Here is a 27,873-nt window from a genome sequence, read left to right on the forward strand (position 1 = left end):
CGGCGCATGTCGTTTGACAATGGCTTTCGAATGCGGTCGATCGATGAGCATCAGTAAGTAGGGGACACGGGGGTTTGGTTTGGGTTTGGCCAAAGAAAATTGGGCCAGTTTGGGAGAGATTTGATAAAAACGCCATGTTGATATAGAGGCGATTGCACGAACATATCGCTTATCAGAACTAATAGCACTAATGGTGGACTTGTTCTGATACGACTAAACCCATGTCGGATGCAGAGATAAGGAATGTAATTGTTTTTATAGTGTTATAATGCAAGCTTCATTGTTCTTCAACGTTTATTGTTTGATTTAGAAAAAATGTTATTTTTTTCCTTTCTTTCTAGTCATATTTTTGGATCGGTGACTTAAACTACCGTTTAGACGGACCGGAAGTGTCTCAGGAGTACGTTACCGGAAGGATCGCGACTACAATCAGCTGTACCAGCATGACCAGCTGTACGTGGAAAAGCGCCGAAATCGCATCTTTCGAGACTATAAGGAGGGCAAGATTCTTTTCCCACCCACCTACAAATACAACCCGGCACGGATGAGTGGGACAGCAGCGAAAAGAGCCGTACGCCTGCCTGGTGCGATCGCATCCTATGGAAGGGCCAGCGGATAGAGATGTTGCGGTACAATAGTGTCATGCAGCTGCGCAAAAGTGACACAAACCGGTTTATGCAGACTTTAAGGTCGATGTAAGTATTAGGGAAAGCAGTGCAGGACGTTTTGTTCGTCAATTAACCCATTCTTTTTATTTTAGGCCCAAGCAAAAGACCAAGCAAAACTGAAGAAAGTAAGCGAAGAAGTGCTGAAAACTGTCGACAAGTACGAAAACGACAATCAACCACAGATTACGGTGGAACAGACCGATCTCGACTTTGGCTTAATTCGGTTCAATGAAAAGTACTCCCGCGAGCTGCTGGTAGCGAACAACTGCCATCTGCCGGTACGTTTCCGGTTCGCCTGCAAGGACGATCGGAACAGCCAGGTGTGCGAGGATTTCATTCACATTAGCCACAGCAAAGGCGAACTGCTGACCGAAACAGTCTGAGCATTCGGATCGACATACTGGTTAATGCACCGGCCGCCTCCAAGATGCTGCGCAAGCTAAAAGACGCGCAGGCCGGCTCGAAGGTACCGCTCGATATACTGGTGCTGCACGTGGAAAACGGGCGTGATATATTTATTACCATTTTCGGCGAGTACAAGCCGAGCTGCTTCGGGGTGTCGCTCGATACGCTAATGAAGCTGAACAAGCCGGTATCGATGTACGCGATCCACGAGCTGGTTTCGTTAGATCACGAGGAAAAGCTGATCGATCTGGTCGGGGACGATGTGGGGGGAAGTAATCTTCGCTTTCCGCGCGAAATCTGGCGCCTGGTGGACAATCTGCGCAAGATGGGACTGCAGACGCCTCAGCTGTTCACGCTGGACCGGAAGCTGGGACAGTCGGATGCGGCTAACCTGCTCGAAATACGCGACTGGCTGGACAGCTGGTCGACGGATGATTTCCGTATCCTTTTATTATACACGTGTTCTTGTAACGCATTTCTATTTCAAATTTGACTTAAAATTATCCTTAACTAGCTCTACTTCGCACCTATCCATCAGCCGGTACACCACACACAACGGCCGAAGCGCTACTGATGATGCTGGAAGCCCTTCCCGAGCCGGTTGTGACGATCAACGAACGGGAGTGTATCATAGCGTCCGATAATTTCGAACGCTGCAAGGAGCTGCTGCGCACCAAACTTAAATCCGTCAATCGGATCCTTTTTCTGTACATTTGTCTCTTTTTGCAGGATTTCTGGAATGCGAACAAGTCAATCCGGATCGATACGATTGGTAGGTTATTGCGCTGGATGTGCAGTTGCACTGTTTTCACTTAGCTTAGATGAAGCAAAAGTGCGCTCATTCCGTATCCTTTTGTGTTTCTTTTAGCGGGTCTTTTCGGTCGAATACTGATTCGTAGCCAGTTGCCGGCGAAGCCGGAATTTAGCAACAGTATTTACGCCTATTCCGAAGGGAGCGAGACCAGCGGCGACGGTTCATGATGACGCTGCTCAACAACAATGTGCGTGAGTTTGCTCGCCAGGAAATGAATACACTCTGAAACGGTGGAATTCTGGAATTACCCTCAATGGGAGCGTGCAAGCGCGCCAACCTAATCGTCGAGATAAAAGTGTATAGGCGCTTGGCGGTTTGTTTGCGGGTGATGTTAGGTACCACGGTTTGAAGTAGTAGCTTACACTCGACCATAAGTTTCGTGTTTGTGTTAAATTCAATCTAATCTCACCATAACACACCTTACTACTACACTCGTCCGTTTTGGAGAGCATTTGTGTACTCATATTGAAGTTGAAACCCAGCCCGTGTTGTAAACGTTATGTGTAAAGAAGCAACTGCAAAAAATACACAAAATACAATGTGAAATGCTATACATATTTAATTACTGCTGCCTTTAAACAACACACTGAATTGCTTGCAGAACTATTCCCTTCTAATACGCCTTTCATAGTTGACTGTTGCTTACCGATGGTATGAGACCTATTCTAGTAACGAAAAAATTCCATAGGATTGGTTCGATAAAAGTTCTGGGGCTAAGAAAGGCATCAGTTACAAACCTGTCCAAAATAAAATAAATTTGGCAGGGGTTTCAGGAAAGGATTACGATATAAATTACTAATTTCGAAATTTCAGAATATTTTCGGTATTAGTTCCAGAGCACGAAAAATTTCCTGGTCCGCGATCAACTGGACTGGGTTCAAGCCTAGAATTTCCATAGGTTCGGGATCCAATCGTAGACCTATGGTTTAGATTGCAAAAATAGATGTTCTGGATTAGTGGTAGCCTTGGGTTTGGGCACTGTTCAATGACCCCAACCCCCTATTCCGGGGTGGGATTGTATCTAATGGTGGGAGCTCGGAATCGGACCCACCCGATTCTGATTTTAGGGTTCGGAATCAATTCAGGAGCCGATTACGATACTGGAATCGATTCTGATTCTGGAGCTGATTACGAATTTGACTCCAAAGCCGATTCCCGAGTGGACTCTGGAGCCGATTCTGGAGTTGGTTCCCGAATTGATTACGAAATCGGAATCGGCTCCGGAATTCGATCCGGAATCATAATCAGCTTATGGATCAGGTTGAATGCCAGTGTACACACGACGCTCACGGGGTTGCTCATACCCGAATGTACAACCGATAGCACACGATTCTATCTTCACCATTAACGTAAAAGGGATAGAGCTTATACCCTGAACGTACCTGAAAGGTATGTATGCTTCACTCATGAGAATATGAAGGGAAGGACAAGGCAAAAGAGACACATAAAAGTTTTCCCACGGCTACACATGTCCTCTAGATGCGTTGTCTATGCGTCTCGGTATCACAGCAGCATACGGCAGGTAAGCAGTTCAACTGCTGCTACCAATACACACACATGCTTAAAGAACACGACTATTCGGTTCGGTATGGTAATCGTCGGGTGGACGCTGCAACGCGATGGAGCAGACTTTTCCATGATTTTGTATGACTTTGGTGTTTAGGGCGGCACGTGTGTACGCTCGCAATAGGTCCAGGATCTAAAGCAAAATTGATTCTAGAATAATGATCAATTTCTAAACCAAAGCAGGAAGGGAAACTGTTCCAAGGCCTAGATCGGGTTCAGCACTATCGTTTTGTGTAGGTTGGCCTAAGTAACAAACAACATTCAGAATACGTTCTGTATCGGCGTAAGCTGAGGGGATATTCAAACTGTGCAATTGATGATTGGGATTTAAAAAGATGTATTTTCCATTTTTTGCACTTTACATTTTCACGACCAACAAACACTCGGCAACGGCATTATTCCCAAAGCCCGACGTTCATTTCCGCGGACGTCCGGCTGCTTTCTTGCTCGTGGTCGACTGTTTGTCTTTGTTCGTTTTGTTCTGCAGCAACGGATGCACGTCGTCGATCGGTGCATTGTCCAGTGCTATCTCGTACTGGCTCGTTTTGCGCTTCTTCATCGAAGGTTCGTTTTCCTTCATCGAATCCGACCCACCTCCACCACTACCGGCACCGCCACCACCACCGAGCGCTCCTACCGAAGCACCGAAACCTGCAGCGCCTCCACCTCCCCCAAGCGTGTCATTGTCCTGCGAGCCCCAGCCATCCTCCGGGTCTTCCACCTCCGGCGCCATCGGCAGAAACTGAAGCGCATGCTCATCCTCGTACTCCTCGTCGGAGCTGCAGAAGGCGGCAATCGGCTCCGCCGACACGACGTCCACCTCCACCTCCTCGTCCTGTTTCGATTCCGCCGCCAGGTCGACCGATTTGTCCTCGTCGGTAATGTCAAACTCCGACTCTCGCTCCTCGTACTCGACGTTCTCGTCCAGCTCCTTAAAATCGGGCGCAAAAGCGGACCAGTTTTCCACCTGGTTCTGGGCCCAGATCGACACCAGCCCGGAGCTGATGCTGGCAATGATTGGCCGCACCGGATGCCAGACCACGTCGAGCAGCAGCTCGCCCTTGGTACCGTGCAGGATCTTAACGAGATTGCCGATCGATTTTTCCCAGACGTAGAGGGCGTGCTGACGAGCACTTCCGGCACAGATGTACTCACCGTCGCCCGAAAAGCAACACTTTTTCCACGTGGTTCTATAGCGAATAGTGAAGAGCAGTGATCAATAGTGGTTATTTGCTTGCTTGAAAATGGCAACCGTATACGTACTTGTTTACAAGATCTTGCAGCTTCTGTATCGGTTCCGGTTCGCCGTCCTTCCCGCACGTCACCACCTCCTTGGAGTCGTACACGCGTATGACACGGTCGGAAGTGTTCACCAGAAACGCTCTACGGAGAAAACAAAGATTAGAAAAACAAGGGTTAAACTACTTCCCCCACTGTCACGGAGACACTTACTCTCCTCGTCGGGCAAATTCTATGCTCTTAACGGCGGTAACGCTAGAACTTCCCAGCACAATCTTAAAGCTGGCCACAATTTCGAGCGTGTTAGCGTTCAGCACCAGAATCTTTCCTTTCGCATTACCGGTATAGATGTGTTCTCCGCGACGATCAAACGCAGCGACAATGTTTAAATCGCCCTGGAAAATAAAAAGAGCAAAAAAGCCGCAATTCCATGTTGACTGCCCTCAAAGCCTTGAGCTTTTCTCGACTTACATCATTATCCAGCGGCAAACACTCGTGCTTACCACCTACATCCACCAATATAGCGGCGTAGCGCATCGGACACACCAGGAACTTGTTGTCATTGCGCGGATGGAACTGTACCTTCAGGATCGGCGACGGAAACCGATACTTCTGCTCGCAGTCGCCACTAAGCACGTCCCAGATGCACACGTTGTTGTCGGTCGAGGCGGACAGCAGCTTGTGGCCATTGCGCGACCAGCACAAGCTGCACACCGGGTGTACGTGGGCAGAAATGATCTTGGCGATGCCGCGCGTCAGAAAGTCCCAGATGACCACGCGCCCATCGTTACAGCCAACGGCTAGCAGGGTGCCGTACTTGTTGAAAGCGCACGTTACCGCGAGCGAGATGCAGTCCAGCGAGCCATCAAATTCTTCCGGATAGTTTTGCCCGAACGATTCTGTAAAAGGCGGTTGCGGTGGGGGGGGGGGGGGGAGAAAATAATGATTAGCGAATGGGTTCTTTGGCTGCTAAATTACCCTCGTACCAAGTAGTTCCAGATTCATCGCTTTAGCATGCGCTTGGTGCGCTTTTTAACGCAGAAACACCACAAAACACGCCACAAACGGTGGCTTGCAAAAACAACAGCGGCGGCAACAACAAATCAACAAACGCTAGATGATGTAAACAAACGCTTGGCGTAGAGATGATAGTGATGGGACATTACGTGCGAACCTGGGGGAACGATTCCACATCTCAATTCGAGTACAGTCTTTCCCCAAATTACGCGAATAATGCGTTCCAAAGACATTCACTTATATTGAATTTTCGAAAGTAAGTCGAACATCACGTTTTTCAGCCAAAATATGAATGATGAAAAGTTATTTATGATTTATTTTAATAATTCAATGTCCATTATTACTTACTTCGTACAATTCGTGAAGAAAACTCGGTTATATCCGTTATTATAGCCATTTAAAACTTTTAGCAAAACTGCAATTTATTTTGAATTGGGAAATTGTTGGGAGTTGGGAAGCCATACGGTAGTGAAAATCGAAATTACACAAGCGAGTAAGAACAATGTACCAAGGCCGTTAAAGTGGATCCGCACCTCTCCATGAGTGAACGGATTCGATCCACTCAATTTGTTCCGGAACGTTTTCCCATCACTAGCGTATACGCTGTGGCAGTGTTGCCAGGTTGTACAGGCTGCAACAAAATGTTTGTTATTCAAAAAGTAAAATAAAAAAGCGTGATGTTGTTTTGAATTTCTTTGATTTTTTTTAATTTCGTATCATTTTTACTGCTCTTTGTATTACTTACTCCTGTAACATTCCTAGCTTAAGTTCTAGCGTACTACACAAGCGTTCCCTTTGCGTAGCGTCCTTCAGTCCCTGCGCATCGAAATCGATCAACTCTCTGATCAGTTCCCGTTTGCGAACATAGAATAGTAAATTACATATCAATACAAAGCCTTCGCCCTGTTCCCCTTCATTCGTTACACGAATCATTTCCATGTTCGCCACAATCTGCTTCGCATTCGCTTCCAGCACCTCCAGGAACGGTACGTTGCCACGCTGCCCCAGACAAAGCAGCGCTTTCAGCACCTCCATATCGATCGACGGTTTGCACAGCAAGTTGGGCAACATCTTGAGCCAGAGCGTGAACAGCTCCTGGCCGTACCGGCGCCATAGCGAATCGCTACCCACGATAATGTCACAAAACAGCACCAAAATACGGTTGCGGATGTCCTGCGGCAGCTTCGCTGTTATGTACACCTCCAGCAGCGTTTGGAGCAACGTGCGCGTTTCCTGATTAACTTGCATACAGTCGGTGTCCAGCAGCATGTAGCGCAGCACTTGCAGCAACAGGTTCGTTGCTTCGGCACCGCGGAACTTCCAGTTCATTACGCACCGCTTCACGTACTCGACAATTTTCGTGTACGGTTGGGACTTTTTTTTCCCTCCGCGGAACTGCTCATGCAGGCAGCAGTAAAAATAGCAGATGTTGAAGTTATGCCGATAGCAGTGATCATCGACCGTTTTTTCGCTCAAAATCGGAGCCGTCGTTTTGGATCGCTTGGGCTGTTGGCTTTTCGTCTCCGTGCCGGACTGATAGTACGGGAAGCCGCCGAGAATGTGGGTACAGAATTTGGCACCGTACTCCTCCCGAAACCAGCGTTTCATATCGTCGTTATTTGTTTCACCGCAGTACTGAACGGTCAAATCCCAAAGCTGTATGAAAATGGCCATCAGCAGTTCGAGCGTGACGGCCGCTTCCTGCGTTAGGGCGTGCTCCTGTCCCGGTTCCGCACCGGTACCGGTTGGCCGGACCTCTAGCCAGGATTCAAACAGCACTGGCATCAGCATCTCCACGTACATCTTGAGCTTGCGGCCATCATCGACCCGATCGCCCAGCGAGAGGTCTTTATCCGTGCCGGTCGACTTGCGGAACAGCACATCCATCGGGCAGGTCGTATAGAGGTGACGCTTTTGGATTGGCAAAAACAATGTGCTGGCTCTATCGAACGTGTAATTGATTTGTACCGCTTTGTCCGGTTGATAATCGGGTACCTTGGAAGCAAACCTAATAATAGAAGGAATATTGTTGTTAGTAATTTTACCATGTCGTAGGAGCATGTAACATTATTCTTACGGATTATCTTCATCTTCCGCCACCGAAACAGGTTCCTCTAGCGGCTCTGCTGATTCATTTTTTGTCCGCTTGCTGTCGATAAGAATTTTCAATATTCCCGTCAACCGCGAGAGCACCTTCACGCGCCACCGCGTACTTGTCGACTGCTTGTCGAGATTGATCGTCAGCGTGCGGCCCGGTTTGGATTCCGTTCTCAGCTTCGAAATCATGTCCAAAAACTGCGGCAGTATCTTGTCCCGGTTGGCCACAACCAGCTCCGGCAGGTACTGAAGCAGTACATCCAGCAGCAGGAGCGAATCTTCCTGGATTCGCGACTGAATGTGGGTCATGCTGCAGCGCAGAAAGGACAACAGCACCTCATAGAACGGAACCATCACGGACTGCCCACAAGCGGCCAGTATGCATCCGAGCGTTTTGTACGCGTCCCTCCGCACATCGTGCTCAATGTCGATCGAGAGGCTAGTGACGTCTTTGACCACCGAGCTGAGCATCCGGTGCAGCTCCGACGGCATTTTCGTGATGATTTCTCGCACTCCGCGCAGTCCTTCGATTTTCGACGACACATTGTTGAGCTTCAGTTTGGCGAGGCAATCCTTCAGGGTTAAGTTTTTGTTGGACAGTACCGCTGCGTTGGTCAGATTACGCTGCTTCAGCTGATCCGGTACGACTATTTTGCGCACTTTGAAGTTTGTTTTCGTCACATTGGCACCTTTCGGGAGTTTTGCTCCCTTTAGTTTGATCTTGGATTTTTCTGCTTTTTTGAACTTTTTCGAGCTTCCACCCATTTTTACGGCCACTTTTTGAGGAAATTTCAACCAAAACGAAAACCTGCAACACCGGCAAGAGTACGATTGCAAGTAAACAAACCGCGCACGTGCTATTTTGACAATATTCGATCAACATTCTGGACTTTTTCACCGGGCTGAACTAATTTGTTGGAAGTTTGATACACTATTTTCACTGGGCAGAATGGTTTTAATGTTTTTTACTAAAATTTTATCACGATTTTTCAACATAAAACGACTTACTGTATTTAGCTCAACATCATAGCGACTACTAGCTTTAATTTTATTCTAACGAAAAACAGATTATATACATTGCGAAGAATGGATGCAGCGGCACAGTCGATTATTTCTTTTCCTTATTCTCCATCTCTTCCAGTGCCTTCAGCAGCTCCAGATCGTGGCGGTCCCGTACGTTGCGGATGCACTTTTCGATCTCAGCCCGATGCTGTGGGTTTTCCGGTGGGTACAGCTGCCGTCTCGTGTCGGTCACCCACTTCTCGAAATATTCCGGCTGATTGAACCAGTGGAACATTGCCACCGGGAAGGTCATGTAGAGGGCCATTTTTCCGATTTCCAACGCCCAGCCGCCCATTCTGTACGATCGATGCTAAAATTACAATGCATTTAAGGTTATCGCATCTGCTATTGGGCAACGATTTGTATCACAAAACTTACATAAATATTAATTTCACAAGCAATGCACCTCCTTCGCGCGTGTGTGTTTTGATTGTTGTTTTTTTCTTGTTGCAGTTTCTGCTGCGCAACACACACGTTTGACGTCTGTCGACTGCATGTCAACCCGTTTGACATTTCCTTTTCTTTTCTAAAACACCTTGATTGCAAACACGCGAGTTTTGTGTCGGGGTGCTAGAAAAAATCGGATTTTCTTCGGTATTTTCTATCCCGCAAAGGGCTTATCGCTTGTTAAAGGTGCAACTTTTCCTCAAAAACCATGGTAAGCATATATATTCAACTGAAGTTTACCTTCTTATCATACCAATTATGTTTCTGGCCGTCATATCCTAACCAATGCCCGACAACCGTGCTTGCTTGCAGGGAAAGAAAAAGTTTATCGACAAGAAGACGGCGGTCACGTTCCGGTTGGTGAACCGAAGCCAGCACGATCCACTGTACGTGGACGAGACGGCCCCTCAGCATGTGCTGGTACCGGTCAGAGTGCCGCCAAAGTACGCGAGCTTGATCGCGAACAGTAACCGTCCGGTAGCGAAGGAAAGGTGAGTGGTAGTGTTGACAGAAGTAATGGGGGAAAATCGAAGAAAAACAGCGGAATTAGTCCGTCCCTGAGTTGGAAGCGGTTGTAAAGGCCATTAGTCGCCATAGTTGTCATTTGAGGCAGCCGAAACCAAATTGAGAATTACCGGGCAAGAATCATATCTTACCGTTGCTTTGTACTTAAACGTAACCTGTGTCATAAAAGCAATGGATAGCCGCGGCCTAACGCCCTTTCGGTTCCGAAAGCTCCAAATGTATCCATTAAAAATCGAATTACCAAATCAGTCGGACTGGAGGTGTTTGGAATTGATTTGGTGCTTTTAACGCGAGACAAACTTCTCAGAGGCTAATTTAAAATGTTCTTGTACCCATTCCAGATTGACGCTGCCAAGCGTAAGAAGGAACAGGCAAAGTTTGGCATTTTCTTCGACGACGATTACGACTACCTGCAGCATCTGCGGGAACCGGGCCGCAATGAGGTTGTTTGGGAACCGGTGACGGGGAAACCATCCCCCAAGCCAGCAGCCGAAACAGGGGAAGAGAATGGCGAGGAAGAAGTGTCGCGCATCATACTGCCAAGCTCTGTGTTTGCTTCCGAGTTTGAGGAAAAGGATGGCCTCATGAAGAAAGCGGCCGAAGTTACGCGCGGACCCCGTCCCGACTGGGATCCAGACGTGGTGGCTGCACTGGACGAAGATTTCGACTTTAATAATCCGGACAATCAGCTGGAGGATAATTTCATGGAGCTTGCAATGCAGCCCGGGGTCGGCGGTGACGAAGACGACGATGGTGAGGATTGTTTCGATGAGGAAGGGGACGAACACGAGTTCGATTCGGACGAGATGGAGGGTGATTATTCGGACACAGAGGAGCGGGATGGGCTGGGCCCGCTTGATGATCGGTACGGGCGGGAGGAAACTAAGTCCCGCTTCACGGAGTATTCCATGTCGAGCAGCGTGATCCGACGTAACGAGCAGCTTACGCTGCTGGATGATCGTTTCGAGAAGTTCTTCGAACAGTACGACGATCCGGAGGTGGGCCCACTGGACTGTGAGGAAATCGAAGGGCACGTGGAACCGAACGATGATGTGCTGTTGCGTTGTGCGGCTGAATTCAAGCGCGAGCGTGATGCCGTATACGATGCGGAGTATGAAAAGCAATGGATCCGAGAGCGGTAAGGTGGAGCTGCTATGGACTAAAGTTGTGTACAAACTGACTTTTTTTTTATTATTCGGAACAGTCTAACGCAGCTGCAGGATGATAATTCCGAGGAGGAGGAGGTCGCAATGCAGGTTGAGGATGGGGAACAGAAAAAATGGGACTGTGAAAGTATCCTTTCCACGTACAGCAACATCTACAACCATCCGAAGCTGATACAGGAACCGAAAAAGGCACGCAAAATTCTCATCAATCCGAAAACGGGACTGCCGGAAAATGTGCTCGGTGCAGAGGGCGGTAAGCTGACGATGAAATCCATTGCCCGGCTGGAGCAGGGAGGAAGGTAATTTCCGTTTTTCACTTACGTTTTGCCCTTTCCATGTAGCTAATCATTCCCATCTCATTGTTTTCCAGTGAAAAACCTGTCGGTCCGAAATCGCTCTGCGATGGAAGTGTTATTTCCACGCTAAGTGTACTCTCGATCCGGCCCAAGGATGAAACGCCCGAGGAAAAGCGGGAGCGCAAAAAGTTGCTGAAAGAATACCGCTCCGAACGCAGGATAGAGCGCAAGGCAAACATGCTGGCATTTAAGCACGAGAAGCAACTGCAGGAGAAAAACAAGATCAACTGCCGCATGAACGCAGGCCAAAAGATTGTTTAAAAGTTTAGCACGATCGCCTACTAACGGCTCGTGTAATGTAAGCTTGTTCTCCATGTATGTTACTAATAATGAAATGTATTTTGCCTGGCTATTTACATAAAGCGAAACATCTTGTAAAAACGGAATGGTTTTACTGCATTAGCATTCGATTATTTTTGAGAATTTACAGTTAATACTGCATATCACTGAATGATTATTACGGGAGGGTATGATAAGTGATAAATTTAACAGTTTTTGATTCATATTGGAACAGCTTTTATGGAATTTATAAAACCGCACTAACTAGAAAATTTAATATTTAATTTAGAATTTTGACCAATCGCTCAGCCATAGTGATCCTATCAAAACAAGACCGTCGATGATGATTCATCGTTTGTTATTTTAGTGCCCAGTGTTACAGTGTGTGTAAGTGCTATACCCGGCAGGGAATCCCGAACCTTAGTGATTCCCGGATATCTTAGGCCTTAGGTAAGAATAATTGTTCTTTTTTTGTTATCTATCGTTTTATTGATTTTTGTTAATTATAGGCCGTAGATCATGTAAGGATATTTCTTTGTTCAGGTAAAACTCTTTCAAACCATGACAAACAAGTTGAAATCACCTAAAGAATGCAATCATGGCAATCGAACAAGTACGCGTCGGCAAGTAGCATCCGGCCCGATATCTCGCCAAATAATGCATACATCGATTACAATGCAAACAAACCCAAGTCGCAAAGCCGCTGATATCACGCCCCATCGAAACCCAATAAACTGTGCGCAGTCGTGGTTTGAGTGCGATCTGTAACGGACAGAAGCTTGCGATTTAAAGAACCAGTCACCTCAACACGTGTCAATTTCAAATGGCTACAATGTACAAAACAATGCAAACGGCTATTCTCGGTGGAAACGTTGATCAATTAAAGGAGATTTGTACGCGCAACAGCAACGATGCGGATTGTGATGCGCAATTGTCTCGTGCGTACGCCGAATTGAAACATCGTAACATACCCTTATCGGACGAAATGATACACTTTGTCGAGTACGAGCTAGTGAAGGCAAGCTATCGGAACGCTGCAATTGCTTATCAAGGCGGCGAAAGCAGCTCCACCGCCAAGAGCACGGATGTAGCGCAGCAGCGCATTGCGCACATGGTGAAGTGCATTGATCTGATCGTGTGCCAGCACCAGGTGGACTCGTACACAGATGTGGATGATCTGCTGGTGCTTCGTTTGCGACATGTTTACGCGCATGTGTTCTTTCTGAAAACACACCTACGCAGACTGCCACTGCTGCAGATGCAGTTTTGTATTGCCGTTTTCTTAAAGCTGGTTACGGGTCAAGCGATCAATGGGTTCGAAATTTACGCCTTTACCATCGACATAGGTAAGTGGGTGTTTGAAAAAGCGTGCGGAAATATGTTACATAATGATGCATTTTTTACTTTTATTTTAGAACGACTGATTCGCTTTTTAAAACTGATTCGAAATGCCTTGACCAATGAACAGAAGCCGGCGATCGATCTGCAATGTTACGTACAATATGTTCAACAAGTATGGCATTCTTCTGCCGGAAAGCAGCTCTCTAGCGTACCGAAACGCATTCGCACTTACATACAGATGCAGTTAAACAGTCTTAAACTCTCCATATTGGAGAGCTTGGAAAAGGATATTGCGTTTGAAAATTTCCACTGCCCGTGCAGCAAACGCTAAAAGCTCAGTATGAGAAAACTATCGATTGGGATCATCGAAAGCGATCGAGAGCAACGTTTAAAGAATTGTACGAAACTTACTACATCATGAAGCAACACTTTTCCATCCGCAAGGTGCTCACGTACATCGACGGCATCAGGGAAGATGCCTGCAGTGATCCTCCGCACATGCACCGGCCCATTCCCTCGCCGGTACGTATACGGGCGATTAACGTACACTGCAAGTGATCGGAGAGATGATCAAAAGTACGCGCGAGTCGCCCAACATCACGGTAAAACTCGATCGCATCCTGCAGCTGATCACGTCGGAAGTGCTGGCCGAGCGAACTAAAGATTTGAGGCAATTCTTTAGCCATGGCTATTCGCTTGCCAAACTAGAATTGGAAGCAGAAAGCTGCGATCAGATCGGGTTGGTGTTTCAGAAAATAGAAACTAACCTACGAGAAGCTCGCCGGTGGTTTGTGTACACACAGACGCAACAGAATCTACTCATTTACCGCCGCTATTTGGCGTACTTGAAGAGCTTCAAAACGATCGAAGCACTGCGCAGCTACATCGCTTTCGTTGGCACGGAATTCAAAGGCAAACTGATAGAAACGTTCCGCCCCGAGCAGCTGACCGAAGCTAAGCTGTTGATACAGCACATGCTAGACTCTTCGAAGCCTTCCGAGCTGCTTAACACAGCGACCCGAACCGATCTGAAGTACATCAGCAAAGAGCTACAGCTCCGCATCGATGTGATACGCGCAGAGAACGCAACGCTCGGGCGCACGATCGATGAATTTTTCCTGCTGGAATGTTATATCCGCCAACCGTCGTCGTCACTGGGGCGCGTACGACAAATCGCCGACTGGATACTATCCCGCACCGAACTTGCTAAGCGCCACAAGCTGGTGCAGAAAACGGAATTGATGTACGCTCGGGAGCTGTTGGCGCATCTACAAATGTGTGAAACGGATGAAACGCGACGCTACATGTGGGGCGCCATCTGGACACGGCTGGCTAAGGAACAGTTCAGTGGGTTGGATACACTGCTAGGTCGTACCGAGCAGCGCACTGATGTAGCCCTGGATGTGACAGTAAAAACGATGCAATCGCTTAACCTACCGCTCGACGATGACGAGTACGTGCAGTTCGTAAACCGTCGCCTAGCCAAAAGCTACTACCAGAATGTGTTTGTGTTAGATAACAAGTACCGAGTGTTGAAAGAGATAGTGAAGGATCGCCGTGCAGGCCGGCAGGACAATGTGCAGGATGTGTTGGAGCGATTGAAGGACCTTCGCAAAACGGACGAACAAGTGCTTCAGCGAATGTTTCACGGGCTGCTTGACACTATGGAGCACATATTAAGCCATTCCGACCGTTTGACGGGCAGCTTAGCTTCCCAGACGGATGAACAAGCGCTGGAGTACTGCCTACTGGAAGCTGCTGAAATAGTTTGCAACTTGAGCGTGTTTCGTGACAACATGAGCGACCTAGCGATGCCCGTACCAGTGATAACGGGGCGAAACCTGCGAAATTATTTGGCCCATGACTTTCTAGCGTACGATACGCTTACGCCCTGCACCAAGGCGGTTGTACAAAATGCACGCTACTTAGTTGAAAATCGGTTGAAATTGTATGGTACTGCAACGGTTAAAATGGCACCGTGTAAGGGACAACCAAGAGCTGTTAATGAGCAGGCACAATTTGCAGAAATATTTCAACGACAAACCGAATGGACAATGGAGCAGGAAGAGTTTTTCAAAATTGTCACCAACTTTCACACGCGTACCTTAGAGCAGCGGCTTCGGGAGCCGGAATCAAACGTGGCCATCTGCTGCTCATGAGCCGTACGTGTCTCGATCGGGAAGTAGTGTCGGTAGCGCTGGAAGGGAATCCGGACCGCTTTATAGCTCAACTGCTAGACTATCGACCAAACGGGTTGAACCTTTTCTATCTTCTAATAAACTACTTCCACGACACGGAGCTCACCAAAAAGATAGAAATATTGATCGGCAACCCGCAGGTATTCTGTGCTCGATTGGCATTAAAGTACGGATTGATTGATGCGGTACAGGCGTTATGGCAAAAAACAAGCGAGGATGCAATGAAACAGTTAATAAGCACGGAACTGTCCTCCATTTTCGTGCGACATTCTTCCGCTTTTGTACAACAGCTTTTACGCTTATTGCCATCGGAATGGTTTCTGGATTTGAAAGATCACCTCGGTAACACGGTTCTTCATTGGGCGGTTTTACGTGGAGATTTGGAGCTGTTACAATTTGTGATGCTGCGGTACAAAAACCTGCTGAAAGCAAAGAATGCATTCGGTGATCTCCCATTGCTGATCGCTGTTCGATACCATGACGACGTGATCGCGGAAATGCTACTCGATCACGGTGCGGATCCTTGGATTGAGCCGAAAGTCGTGCAAACTGTAGCGATGCGCAACAGTCGCCAACTACTGGGCCGATTTCCAGCAGACATAGGTCGAATCGTAGCTGCCCAAATGGACGCTTTCCTTAACAATCCACTCCGGGCCGCCGTTGAGGAGAATAATTATGAATTGTTCTTGACGCTGCACCAGCAATTCGGGTACGATGTACAGCGAGGAGAACTGCTTCATCTAGCGGCTCGTTTAAATAGGATACATTTCCTACGCTACCTGTTGGCGGATGATAACATAGATCGAAACTTTTCGGTCGATTCCATCAGTAGGGAATATTGTTTCACTCCTTTTATGGTTGCATGCGCTACGGGACACTATGAAGCAGCGCAACTACTGCTGCAGAATGGTGCGAATGGTTTGTTTCAAAATGAAAACAACTACACGGCCTGGCACTGTGCCGTGCATGGTGGGAAACGGAGCATCCTATCGCTGGTTCTATCGATTCCACATCTAGACGTAAATACGGTCACAAAAGATAAACGTTCGGCCTTAAGTATAGCGATCGATACTGATCAAACGTGGTACCAGATCAACTATTTGCTAACAACCGCTGGAGTAAAGGTACGACCAGAGCACGTGCTGCATGCCTGTCTGCTCGGAAATAAAGATATTCTAAAACTGCTTATAGATCGTCAGCCGGATTACCTGTCCGCGACGGACTTCCTACAGCGCAGCCCACTAATGATAGCGGTAATTTCGAACGATCGCTCTATGGCACAATTGCTGCTCGAACGTGGTGCAGATCGTAATGCAAAGAACATTCTCGGCATGAATTGTTTGCACATGGCGGCATTGAACAATTTGATAAGCGTCTCGAAACTGCTGTTGGACGATGCGCAGGTTGATCATGAGGCGGAAGACAAATTTCGCCGCACACCACTGGTAGTCGCACTGGAAGCTGAACATTTGACGATCGCTGAGCAGCTGATACAGCGTGGCGCTAGGCTGCAGAGTGCATATGATTATCGGTTCCAGCAGCATCGGAATGCAACGCTGCTGCACAAATTTACCATCGAAAAACGGTCCAGAATGGTTGAGTATTTGGTGAAGAAACTACACTTTCCCACGGATTTGGTGGATGATGATGGTAAAACAGCGGAAATGATTGCGGGAGAGAGTGGTGAGGATGGAAATAATTGAAGTAATGTACAAATGAAGTACATTTGAAAGAACTGATTATAAAAATAAAATGATTCGCGTTGGAAATATAAGTTTGACGTTCCTGTTCTAATCAGCTGTGGTTGTGGTTGGGCACCCGGTCGGCTCTAGACGCCCTTCCTTCACAACGGGGATGTAGCTCAGTGGTAGAGCGCTCGCTTCGCATGTGAGAAGTCCCGGGTTCAATCCCCGCATCTCCATATCTTTTTCCTTCTTTTGGTGCACCTGGAGGCGATTATGGTGAACAGTGTTTCTATTTTACAATGCGAACGCGTAAATAAGCAATTTATCTTCATAATCTATCGCAACATAAAGGTGTCAATTTGAATTGTGCTTTAGGGCGAATTGGAAAATCATGAAATTTCGTCTTCTAATTTTTCATTAAAAAATCACAAATAGTCAGCGAAACAGTGTGTAGTTGATTGCCAAATGCCAAATGCCAAAATAACCATTATGGATATATTGGTTTGTTTACCAAACGTAAAATCCAACGAAGCAACTGTAGGAAGAAAATCGACATGCTTTCTCCCCTGCCTGGCAGATTTGATCGTTTGTCAGCCCGATCGGGAAAACACGTTCAATTTTGTTCCATGAGTAAACTTGCGTTAGGCTTCTTTTATAGAGTAAAATATTTATTTTAACATAAAATATCATCACAATATTCAAAATACAAATGAAAAAATTGTTTGTTTTGTTTTTTACGAGCTTCGCTTTGAAACCCATCATGGCTCGGGAAAGCATCGAATGATACAACCTGGCGATTTGTGTTCGATCTAGTGTCATAACAACAGCAAATCTTGCAGTCCAATTTTGTTTTTCTGTAATTTTCTCTCGCGATGGCTAGCTGTGTACCACTGTTGCGAAATACACTGCAAAAAGGAAAATTTGCACCGCTAATTGTAAGTATTCGATGAACAGAGCCGCAAAATGATAGCCGAAATAGTGAAAGAGAATCGAAAAAACGCCATATAAAGTGACGATTATGAAACAGTTCCACCGCGTGTAATAACATACGGTCCTCCTTCTGTTCCGTCATTCAAGATCCAGCAGCAATGTAAACACAGTGCGGCCAGTGCCAGCAACCAGCTGAAGAAAATTCGCGAGCGACTGGAGAGTGGGCCCAACTTCCAGGACTTTGTGCAACATCCGGACTACAACAAGGAGGACTGGACCGCCTACGAAGGGAAGCTGCGCCGCGAGAAGGGCGAAAATGATCGGCTACGTTTGCCACCCTGGCTCAAGACGAAGATACCGATGGGTAAAGACTTCACCCGCATCAAGGAGCAGCTGCGGGAGCTAAAGCTTGCGACGGTGTGCGAGGAAGCAAAATGTCCCAACATCGGAGAATGCTGGGGTGGTGGGGAACATGGTACCCAGACGGCTACTATAATGGTAAGTGATGAAATGTTTTCTTTTCCTTCCTGATAAGGAGCGTTCCATCGTAGGAGCCCTGCGTTATCAATAATTCTGGACATACGTACGTACGGACGGAGGGATGAAAGTGAATCTTGAATTTACTGTTCCTGCTAGCTACAGGGCTTTTGAAACGATGTGCTTTTTAATGTTTTTTAGCTCATGGGTGACACGTGCACCCGGGGATGTCGCTTTTGTAGCGTAAAAACGGCACGGGCACCACCCCCACTAGATCCGGCGGAGCCGATGAATACGGCGACGGCCATCGCATCGTGGGGCTTGGACTATATCGTACTCACATCGGTCGATCGCGATGATCTGCCGGACGGAGGATCGAACCACATTGCAGCGACGATCAAAGAAATTAAGAAACAGTAAGCATTGATACTATACAATTACATTCTTTAAATTGAACATTGACATTTTCATGTTTTTGATGTTTTTTTGTTTTAGGAATCCTCGCATTTTTGTAGAATGTCTAGCGCCAGACTTCCGTGGGGATCTGCAGTGCATCGAAACGGTCGCAATGTCCGGGCTGGACGTGTACGCGCACAACATCGAAACGGTGGAAGCGCTGACCCCGTTTGTGCGCGACCGCCGTGCTCGCTACCGCCAAAGTTTGGAGTGTTTGGCTAGTGTTAAACGGTTCAACCCGAATCTCATGACCAAATCCTCCATCATGCTTGGATTGGGTGAAACGGACGAGCAAGTTGAACAGACGCTTAAAGGTCAGTTAACAAACAACGTGTCTGGTTGTTTCCATCTTCATGTGCAATATTTTTCATCCCTCCTCTAGATCTACGTTCCGTCGGTGTCGATTGTCTTACGCTTGGTCAGTACATGCAGCCCACCAAACGGCACCTGAAGGTGATTGAATACGTTACGCCGGAAAAGTTCAAACACTGGGAGGAGCGAGGCAATGAACTCGGGTTCCTGTACACAGCCAGCGGTCCGTTGGTACGCAGCTCATACAAGGCAGGCGAGTTCTTCATCACTAGCATCCTGCGCAACCGGGCTAAGGAAGAGGAGGCAGCAAGAAGCGCGAACAAGGAAGGCACCGAATCGGCACAAGATTCAAAACATTCGTAAACCTTTTCGAGGGTTCGAAATAAAACTAAAATATGAAATTGTTATGCTTTGCAAGCCTGTATAGTGTAATAAATATTACTCTTTGTTGGTAAGGACTTAAATGACTTGTGTTTTTTCAAAAGGCTTCACTACCCTGAATGCTGCTTTCGAGATTGTTTGCCTTGCACTATCCCAATAGCACACCTTTAGGGCAGCACCGAGTTGCAAAACTCCTCCAAAAAGGTACGATGATGCGTTTGCGCATGACCGCCCCCACGTTCGTATCCACGTCGCACGTCGTTGCGTGTGGGTGCGAGAAGGTAAGGAACGGTCAAAAAAATCGAACAAGTTGCCACTCACCGTGCCAGACTACGCTGAGTGTGTTGGGTTAGATCCAAACAGACTTTAAAGGTGGCCAGCAGCACGAACGCGTCCAGCTCCGTACTGCCACCTTCTCGGTAGGAGGTCCAAAAGTGGGCGAAGGGCAAGTTTCCAGCTGCTCGCAGGGAGGAGTCGTAAGAGATTGTTGCGGAGTGCAAGCGAGCCGTGTGTGTTAGTTATTTATCGAGAATCTGTACCTTTTGCTAGCAGTGTTTCTACATCAAGCATCACATCGGGCTAATCATTTTCGCAGGTACGCAAATGCATTTCTACCCTCAACAAGTGATAACATACCGAAGGGGATGCAAAAAATACCCCATTACTTATCACGTTCAGTGGCTTTTAGTAAATGTATAGTGAAGTGTTGCGTTTTGTTCAATTGAAATTAGATAAAGAAAAAGCATGATATAGGATGTAGTAGTAAAATAAACGAAAGCATGTTGCTTTACCCTTTCGTCCCATTTCGTTCCATATGGCAGGATTTTGCGGCTCGCAACCGGATACGGTGCACTGGGTGGGTGGCTTCGGGTGAAATTTGAATCGTAATTTGGCAAACCTTTTTGGCTGACGGACGTGACACGATGCCCAGCGCCAGAAGAATGATCCTGGGGCACGTCATGTCCGGTCTCTGCACCAAGATGAACCGCACCAAGCAGCTTCCGGCAGATTTGATGGAAACTCCACTGAATAGATGTTTAAACACATTCGACATCACGCTGCTGGGTAAGCAAAATTTGGCATTTTAAGTAAAATTTCCGCTTTTCAGGTGATTTGGCTTCGAAAAGGGAAGAGGACAAAAGCGCACGAAAGGATAATTAGGTTCGAGCAATGTTATTGCGTTGGTTCACACATAAGCACACGCACACTAGCACACTTGCACAGATGTACACTCCACACTAACAAACATTCCAGCACACTATTGAGAGGAGAGAGAGATAAAAAAAGGACAATGTACAAACATCCTGCGTTACGTCAAAGTAAACAGGTGGTAGTTGTGTTTGTTTACATACTCTTTTTGTTTACCAGAATTGTTCTGTAGACTATTTTTGCATTTGTCTGCCTCCATTATAAGCTTATTTTAAATTTTCTTTCTTTCCGTATCATGCCGGAGAGATAGAAGTGTCTTTTTTTTATTTTTTTTCCTTGCAGCTAAAAGGCATATCAAGTAAAATCGTAATTTGACCTCGCCCTTAGGTAATGGGGACATAATAGTAATCAGTTAGTATTTTATTTGGTGGTCACGTCTGGAATCAGGATTTAGGATTGGAGTATGAGTGGAAGATATGTTGTGAATGAAAAAAATAAAATAATCAAAAACATATGGAAGCAATATCTTTTAAGGGAGGTATCAAAATCAAACAATACACACACATACTGGAAATATACAAATAGGCCTTTTATAGATTATCTGTAAAATATCTTAACAAAATTCTATTCACCCAAAGAAAATATAGTAATCAATGGGGATTCCTCTTCGAAAGAGATCCGAGCTACTCGCCGCTTTTTTGGCTCCCAGCGCATCTACCATATGGCTGCTGCTTTAATTAAACCTTATCTAAAATTTTAACGTTTTTATATCTCTTCTCTATGCCATTACACTTTCATTGTAGGTATCGGTCATATGGTCGGCGCTGGAATCTATGTGCTCACCGGAACCGTCGCACGCGAGATGGCCGGTCCAGCGATCGTACTTTCGTTTATCCTGGCCGGGCTGGTGTCGCTGCTGGCCGCCCTGTGCTATGCGGAATTTGGAACCCGCGTCCCGAAGGCTGGCTCGGCCTACGTCTACACGTACGTTTCTATTGGCGAGTTTTGGGCGTTTGTCATTGGCTGGAATATAATCCTGGAGCATATGCTGGGGGCAGCCTCGGTGGCCCGTGCCTGGAGCGGGTACGTTGACTCGATGCTGGGCAACATCGTCGCCAACATCACGATGGAAATTACGGGCGAGATGCACGAGCAGCTGCTGGCCAAGTATCCCGACTTTCTAGCGTTCTTCGTGTGCATCAGCTATGCGGTCGCGCTGGCGGCTGGCGTTAAGGCAACGGCCATGATAAACAGTATTCTGACGACGGTCAATGTGGTCGTGATGGCGCTGGTTGTGGTGTTGGGCTTCTGGTATGCGTCGCCCGACAACTGGTCACTGCCAGAGCAGGGCTTCATGCCGTACGGGTTCGGCGGTGTGCTAGCCGGTGCGGCCACCTGTTTCTACGCGTTCGTGGGATTCGACAGTATCGCAACGTCCGGTGAGGAGGCGAAAAACCCTAGCTTTTCTATACCGCTCGCCACCATTCTGTCGCTGTGTGTGGTGACGGTCGGGTACGTGCTGGTCAGTGCGGCCCTAACGCTGATGATTCCCTACAACGAAATTAACCCGGCGGCAGCGCTGCCGGACGCGTTCGGTATGCGCGGCATCACGTGGGCTAAGTATGCGATCTCAACTGGAGCCATCTGCGGTATGACGACGACGCTGCTCGGATCGCTCTTTGCGCTGCCCCGCTGCCTGTACGCGATGGCAAGCGATGGATTGCTGTTTTCGTGCTTCGGCAAGGTAAATACGAAGACGCAGGTTCCGCTACTGAATCTCGCCCTGTCCGGTATCTGTAGTGCACTGTTGGCGCTGCTGTTCGATCTGGAAAAGCTGGTAGAGTTTATGTCGATCGGTACGCTACTGGCCTACACGATCGTGTCGGCTAGTGTTATAGTTCTGCGCTACCGGCCGATATCGGTAGAGGAAACCGTTCACCTTGCGCCCGATACACCCGGCACGGATGAGGAAGACGGTGGACCGACACTACCTGGTAGCGGAGCACCGGGTGCCCCGGGTGGTGGCATTGATTCATCGTCCCAGTCCAGTACCATCGATCCATCGTCACCAACGAGTGAGATGATCGAGATTGCTCTGGCCGGACGGTTAAGACCCCAGTTTCGCTGGTTAGAGCCCGTGCTGGGTCGTTGTGAACCGGGCGTGGCCTGTTCCGGTGCGGTGTTAATGTTCTGTGTGCTAAGCGTAGCGGTTTGCTTCCAGCTGGAGAACTCCTGGGATGAGCTGTACAACGGAACCTGGTGGGCGTTAGGCCTTTATGGTTTTCTACTTTTCTGTCTCGTTGCTTGTAAGTTGGACTGCATACAGGGACGTAAAAGGAGCTACAGAAGTTTAACTGATTTTTTTTGTTTTTGCTCTCGCTTAGGTGTTGTTGTAATTTCGGCTCATCACCAAAATACTCGCGGACTGCAGTTCAAGGTACCGTTCGTACCGTACATCCCAGCATTGAGCATCTTCTGCAACATCGAGCTGATGGTGCATCTGAGCTTCCTGACCTGGTTGCGCTTTTTCATCTGGCTGTCCATCGGTATGCTGGTGTACTTCCTGTACGGTATCCACAACAGCAAGGAGGGTGAACTCGGCACGTCCTACTCTATGCTGATGTCTACCAGCGAAGCGATCCGTGGCTGGGGCTCCACCAGCACGGCCCTCGGCGGTGGCACTAAGGTAACGGTTACTAAGATAATCAAGGGCAGAATTAGCCGAAAGACGGCCGGCGACAGGCAGGCGATCGTGGATGATGACGATGATGAAGATTCTTAAATAAGAATCCGACAGAATCTAGTTCCTTTCTTCCTCCATTCCTTCGCCCCTGTTGCACTGCATGTGGTATGTGTTGAGGATAAGTTTCAATTATCTGTGCAGTGAGTCTCGTCTATCCGTAGGTGAAGATGAGAGTCATGCATTGTGTTATGGGTATTTCCGTTGATTTTTATATTTATTCCGAGCCCCGCAGCCAAACGACAGGGACGGACACACACTCGGAACATTCGTATTGAAGGCTATCAACCAAACAAAAAAAAAAAAACGGTCCAAATCACAAGTACACTGTCAAATATAGGGATATCATCAGCGCAGAACTTATAGGTACATGTTTGTTAACATTTTAAGAACGAAGCTATCTACCAAAGAGTCTATTTCTCCTCCGATTTGTCCCCAGAGTAAAGGAACGCCACACCTTTGTACTATAGAGCTATATTGTTGCATATTATTTAATATATTCACTTTGTACACCGGTCTACCAAGCTCTGTGGATTAAGACGAAGCGATATTTAACAGTAAATATTCTACGAAATGGGTTACAACCTATTTCCTATTTGCACAGTATTAGATATTATGCTACTAACAGATTGCCTTAGGAAACAAACACATGTGTCTGCATAAAGTAAGTGTAACGCGTTAAGTTTTCTGTTGCGCTAGTCGTGAGAGATTTTGGTTAATTCGTTTCATCTACGATAGTTTTAAATTTTCTTCCAGAAGTTTAACAGAAAAGCTAAGGGACAGGAATGAAACGGTAATGCCTAACATGAGGTTATCTGCAGGATTTTCTTTTTTGATAAAACATTATTTTTCTACCTCGAAAAAAAAACAACAGCACAAACGATTGTAAAGCCTTTCTAGTTCCTTTACTACTTAACCTACCATGGCGTTATCTATGATACACTTCAACCACCGAATTTTGTACGCTTTAGCTACCTACGTGTTTGAAAACGAAAGACACAAACTTTAAAACGGGTAATTTCAAAGTCATAACCATTTCACTAGTTTCTCCTCATCATCATCGCTGAGCTGTGTAAGAGCAAAACATAAAATAACCATGCAAAGGCTTTCGATGGAGTTGCCTTTTGGTTTCGTTGTTTTCCTTCATTTTGGCCGATGAACCGTTAGAGTATAAAAAATACCACTTACAATACAAGTACTATACCGCTGGTACACGATTTAGTAACGCAAGCCGTAATCGGCAATATGTATATTTATAACAGAACAACATCTAAAGTAGAAATCAATGCATAGTCAATGAAGAGTACATATTCATATATACCTTATTCGGTAGAAAATTCGATAAGATAAATCACCAAACCGTCGTTCATGGGATATTTAACCACATGCAGGTAGATGCAATAGCCACATGGAACTTGAAAAGCACAAATGCGATTATGATATCCGTATCACAATACAACAAGGAAAGCATTATACACCCAAAAGGAAGCAGATGCTACTACACTGTGTACTAATTAGCCATGATGATTTATGTAGTAGCGTTATGCTCTCATATGACACATATATAGTGGGACGGACACTGTATCTCGGACACCCATTTTTTATTCAGGATTACTAAGTTTGCAGCTTCCTGGACAATTCTTAAAAGCATGCATCGGAATACTGCCTTCAAATCTATCAATGGTAGGACGGTAGATAAACCGGAAACCGCCTTAGGTTATTTATACGCACATGATGTACCAATACAGCCTATTGTTTAAGATTATTGACTATTAACGTTAGTATAATTATAGAATAAAAATATTTAATATTGCTTAGATTCGTAGCCATTTTATCTACGAAATCTACGGTCGAGTTTGAGTTAACCTTATAAATTAAAAAAAATTTGTATGTTTTCGATAGATTGTATAAAATATTTGATTTTGTGCAGCAGTGTATTTTATTTCAAGTATGTGCTCATACTAAAAATATTCTCATAATGAAGACAATATTCCGATACAGATTTAAAGAACTGACCAAGATGTCTCCAAGTCAGCGAGGATGGGGTAAATATAAGGTGTCCACTTTAGCCTGTCATCACTGTAATATACTAAGATCAATTAGTAGCGGCGACTACATTTCATTTCTTTGTTTTGGTTAAACCATTTTTTAAATCTTGTTTTTTTCTTTCTCTTAAAACATGTTAATTACAACGTGTAAGGAAGCTGCTACAGAACTTATAATGGATAACTGTATGGAACAAACATGAAATAAATAATCATACAAACCACCATAAGAACAATAAAGTATACACACATATGACGAATTTAACTATATATTTTCGTTTTGTAAATTGTTTTGCTTAAATTGATATTCTAACAGAACCAATGTGCATAATCATGAAAGCACGAAATGCATCGAAAATGGGAATCTAGGACATTTTACCAAGTATATTCATCTCATCGATTGAATAGTTAACGTATGATATGTAAAGTTTTCTTCAATATTTTTTTTTATAATACTGATTGCTATGCCATACGGATAAGACCTTCAATGCGATTACACCTTACCATAGATCAGAACTGAGCATCACTTGTTTATCATTGCGAGCCGCAACACCATGATTGTCCATAATTGAGTTATGGAAAATCATACAGCACATTCCGTTACATTAAATTGTATGTTTGTTTGATTACCCGTTTTAATACAGGTAGCGGAAGCGAACAGGTCGTCCAGATTTGAAATCAATCAAATTCAAGTTCTCCAGCAATCAAGATTGCAACGGTCTTTTCAAAATCAACCACAGTAGATGTAGTGGTTCCAAATTGCTGATCAATCCAAAAGTATTATTTTAATAGAATTTTGGTGTAAAAATTAGTGCAACAAATATTATCATCAAAGAATGATTCATTGCCAAAAACCGTAAAGCTCTTTGAAAATGCTTTAAAATTATTATTTCTATTAAACTGGTACCTTTTTGGAACTTTGATTCATTTTGTCAAGTTCGATCAGGATAAAGTGTATTATTGAATGAATGAACAAGTTTTAGTCATATAGATGCAAAAGTAAAATATTTATTTATTATGTATTTGGTAAGCAATTTTGATGTTTTAATATCACATCTCATTGCCCAATTTTGGCCAAAATGTATGGAGTGCAATAACCCTATGTGCGAAAAAAAAAACAGTAGAGCATACCTTACTCTGAAGAAAACGCAAATAACAAACAATCAAATGTCAGCTGGCTATTTGTTGCGCTTGGAACTGTTCTCAATTGGTGCTTGCTAAAACTACAGCAAAAATGCTTGCCGGTGGTAATGGCGATCCGAATCCAAACGCAACCTGGCTCGATTCCCGTGGTTTGTGGCTTGCGTACGTGCTTGGCATCACTATCTTCCACATTGTTTCTGCTGCCATACCGTTTGTGCAGATCCCGTACGCGTGGACAATTACGAACATCGCACACAACCTGTAAGTGAGTTTGGTATGGAACGGAGTGCGTGGACAGGCTAAACTCTTTTCTCTTGAAAAACTGATTTACAGGCCCATTTGTACTTCCTGCATTGCATAAAGGGCGCCCCATGATGAGCATCGATGCGGGTGAGAATCGTAAATACACGCACTGGGAGCAGATCAACTGTGGCGAACAGTTAACGACGACGAGAAAATTCCTGACCGCTGCTCCAATCGTTTTGTAAGCTTCAATTCAAGTTAACTACTTTTGATGCAAAGTATCTGTTAAACAAAACCCGTATCTATTGTCAATCCTTTGCAGGTTCCTGCTGACGTGTCTTTACACGCGCAACGATATCGATCATTTTATGTCAACTTTATTTCGCTCGTCGTGGTACTCGTACCGAAGTTGCCCCAATTCCATGGCGTACGTCTGTTTGGCATAAACAAATACTAAAAAGGGTTGGTAAGTGAATTTACTTCATGGTCCTAATAATGACTTGTAAAAATTCTGTACATATTTCAAAACTATGAAATCTGGATGTACAGAAATGGCAATCATCGGACTGTAAATTGAACGATATTTTTCTCTATTGTGAACAAAAAAGACTATAGAGTATAGTGACTACATAAAATGAATAGCGAATACGAGTTTACTCGTTAAACTACGCATAACAAACATAATGTCGATGTAGACTGAATCTTTGCTTTAGTTTTTGAAACAACTCTCATGGGCTATATTAAATGTGCTGTGTAATGTGTCAAATAAAGTAAAACATATTTTTAAAACAAACATACATTAAAACAAACACTATAAAGCCGAATTGTATTTACATGTGTATGAAATGCTTATGGATTAAAATGATTGCCTTTATAGTGCTCTATATCCTGCATCAACCGAACAAAAATGTTGGTCCTAAAATACTAAATTTTTGTTTTTGTAAATTAATAGAGAGAAAGAGAGTGAAACAATGTGTCGCAGACGAAGATGTTGCGTTGCATTGGAGAAATCCTATTTTGCAACATAACGCTTCTTGCACGTGTGGAACAAAGGCAAGTCTTCGAGTCCTCATGGTGTACTTTGTTGTGCCTAAACGTGTTCGCCCTTCCTACCATGCTAATCGCAGTAGGA

At 45.6% G+C, this 27,873-nt stretch overlaps 9 protein-coding genes, 1 non-coding gene and 1 pseudogene across 11 annotated transcripts; 8 read left to right on the plus strand and 3 right to left on the minus strand.

The window, feature by feature from the left end:
* Nucleotides 1-341: 341 nt before the first annotated feature.
* On the plus strand, nt 342-2,440 carry LOC121603146 (inositol polyphosphate 5-phosphatase OCRL-like; the record flags this gene model as incomplete). Its single annotated transcript, XM_041931860.1, is given in 9 exon segments — nt 342-408; nt 411-530; nt 533-658; nt 661-695; nt 761-1,037; nt 1,040-1,513; nt 1,612-1,845; nt 1,942-2,025; nt 2,028-2,440. Coding segments are annotated over 9 exon segments (1,503 nt in total), but the record flags the coding sequence as incomplete, so codon positions are not given.
* A 1,333-nt stretch (nt 2,441-3,773) lies between these two features.
* Nucleotides 3,774-5,813, minus strand: LOC121603156 (retinoblastoma-binding protein 5 homolog). The gene is made up of 5 exons (XM_041931870.1): nt 5,679-5,813; nt 5,164-5,591; nt 4,906-5,087; nt 4,717-4,836; nt 3,774-4,643 (listed from the first exon to the last, which is right to left on the minus strand). Exons 1-5 carry the CDS (start codon nt 5,695-5,697, stop codon nt 3,869-3,871), a joined length of 1,524 nt encoding a protein of 507 aa, XP_041787804.1. The 5' UTR covers nt 5,698-5,813; the 3' UTR covers nt 3,774-3,868.
* Nucleotides 5,814-6,377: 564 nt separating this feature from the next.
* Nucleotides 6,378-8,732, minus strand: LOC121603152 (testis-expressed protein 10-like). Its single transcript, XM_041931867.1, has 2 exons — nt 7,787-8,732; nt 6,378-7,717 (listed from the first exon to the last, which is right to left on the minus strand). Exons 1-2 carry the CDS (start codon nt 8,569-8,571, stop codon nt 6,451-6,453), a joined length of 2,052 nt encoding a protein of 683 aa, XP_041787801.1. The 5' UTR covers nt 8,572-8,732; the 3' UTR covers nt 6,378-6,450.
* Nucleotides 8,733-8,818: 86 nt separating this feature from the next.
* On the minus strand, nt 8,819-9,358 carry LOC121603153 (protein PET100 homolog, mitochondrial-like). The gene is made up of 2 exons (XM_041931868.1): nt 9,247-9,358; nt 8,819-9,178 (listed from the first exon to the last, which is right to left on the minus strand). Exon 2 carries the CDS (start codon nt 9,161-9,163, stop codon nt 8,915-8,917), a length of 249 nt encoding a protein of 82 aa, XP_041787802.1. The 5' UTR covers nt 9,164-9,178; nt 9,247-9,358; the 3' UTR covers nt 8,819-8,914.
* Nucleotides 9,359-9,391: 33 nt separating this feature from the next.
* On the plus strand, nt 9,392-11,745 carry LOC121603154 (protein LTV1 homolog). Its single transcript, XM_041931869.1, is given in 5 exon segments — nt 9,392-9,526; nt 9,628-9,810; nt 10,182-10,978; nt 11,045-11,305; nt 11,377-11,745. Coding segments are annotated over 5 exon segments (1,491 nt in total). The 5' UTR covers nt 9,392-9,523; the 3' UTR covers nt 11,624-11,745.
* Nucleotides 11,746-12,016: 271 nt separating this feature from the next.
* LOC121603148 lies at nt 12,017-13,313 on the plus strand. The gene is made up of 3 exons (XM_041931861.1): nt 12,017-12,091; nt 12,151-12,987; nt 13,057-13,313. Exons 2-3 carry the CDS (start codon nt 12,465-12,467, stop codon nt 13,311-13,313), a joined length of 780 nt encoding a protein of 259 aa, XP_041787795.1. The 5' UTR covers nt 12,017-12,091; nt 12,151-12,464.
* Nucleotides 13,314-13,548: 235 nt separating this feature from the next.
* LOC121603149 (ankyrin-2-like) lies at nt 13,549-16,954 on the plus strand. The gene is made up of 2 exons (XM_041931862.1): nt 13,549-14,930; nt 15,092-16,954. The coding sequence occupies exons 1-2, from the start codon at nt 13,549-13,551 to the stop codon at nt 16,881-16,883; spliced, it is 3,174 nt and encodes a 1,057-aa protein (XP_041787796.1). The 3' UTR covers nt 16,884-16,954.
* A 76-nt stretch (nt 16,955-17,030) lies between these two features.
* Nucleotides 17,031-17,101, plus strand: Trnaa-cgc. The gene has a single exon. It is a non-coding gene; the product is annotated as a tRNA-Ala (tRNA).
* Nucleotides 17,102-17,684: 583 nt separating this feature from the next.
* Nucleotides 17,685-19,498, plus strand: LOC121603151 (lipoyl synthase, mitochondrial-like). Its single transcript, XM_041931866.1, has 5 exons — nt 17,685-17,800; nt 17,943-18,293; nt 18,474-18,688; nt 18,768-19,042; nt 19,111-19,498. Exons 1-5 carry the CDS (start codon nt 17,738-17,740, stop codon nt 19,401-19,403), a joined length of 1,197 nt encoding a protein of 398 aa, XP_041787800.1. The 5' UTR covers nt 17,685-17,737; the 3' UTR covers nt 19,404-19,498.
* Nucleotides 19,499-19,758: 260 nt separating this feature from the next.
* Nucleotides 19,759-24,069, plus strand: LOC121603150 (cationic amino acid transporter 4-like). 2 transcript variants are annotated; one of them, XM_041931863.1, is made up of 4 exons: nt 19,759-20,016; nt 20,243-20,486; nt 21,374-22,876; nt 22,955-24,069. In XM_041931863.1, exons 2-4 carry the CDS (start codon nt 20,345-20,347, stop codon nt 23,350-23,352), a joined length of 2,043 nt encoding a protein of 680 aa, XP_041787797.1. In that variant the 5' UTR covers nt 19,759-20,016; nt 20,243-20,344; the 3' UTR covers nt 23,353-24,069. The 2 variants fall into 2 exon arrangements, with proteins under 2 accessions (XP_041787797.1, XP_041787798.1); XM_041931864.1 differs by lacking the exons at nt 19,759-20,016; nt 20,243-20,486 and adding an exon at nt 20,742-21,104.
* A 2,459-nt stretch (nt 24,070-26,528) lies between these two features.
* Nucleotides 26,529-27,231, plus strand: LOC121603155 (annotated as a pseudogene).
* Nucleotides 27,232-27,873: the final 642 nt, after the last annotated feature.

Source organism: Anopheles merus, unplaced genomic scaffold (genome assembly GCF_017562075.2).
Source record: "Anopheles merus strain MAF unplaced genomic scaffold, AmerM5.1 LNR4000882, whole genome shotgun sequence".
NCBI classification, from domain to species: domain Eukaryota; kingdom Metazoa; phylum Arthropoda; class Insecta; order Diptera; family Culicidae; genus Anopheles; species Anopheles merus.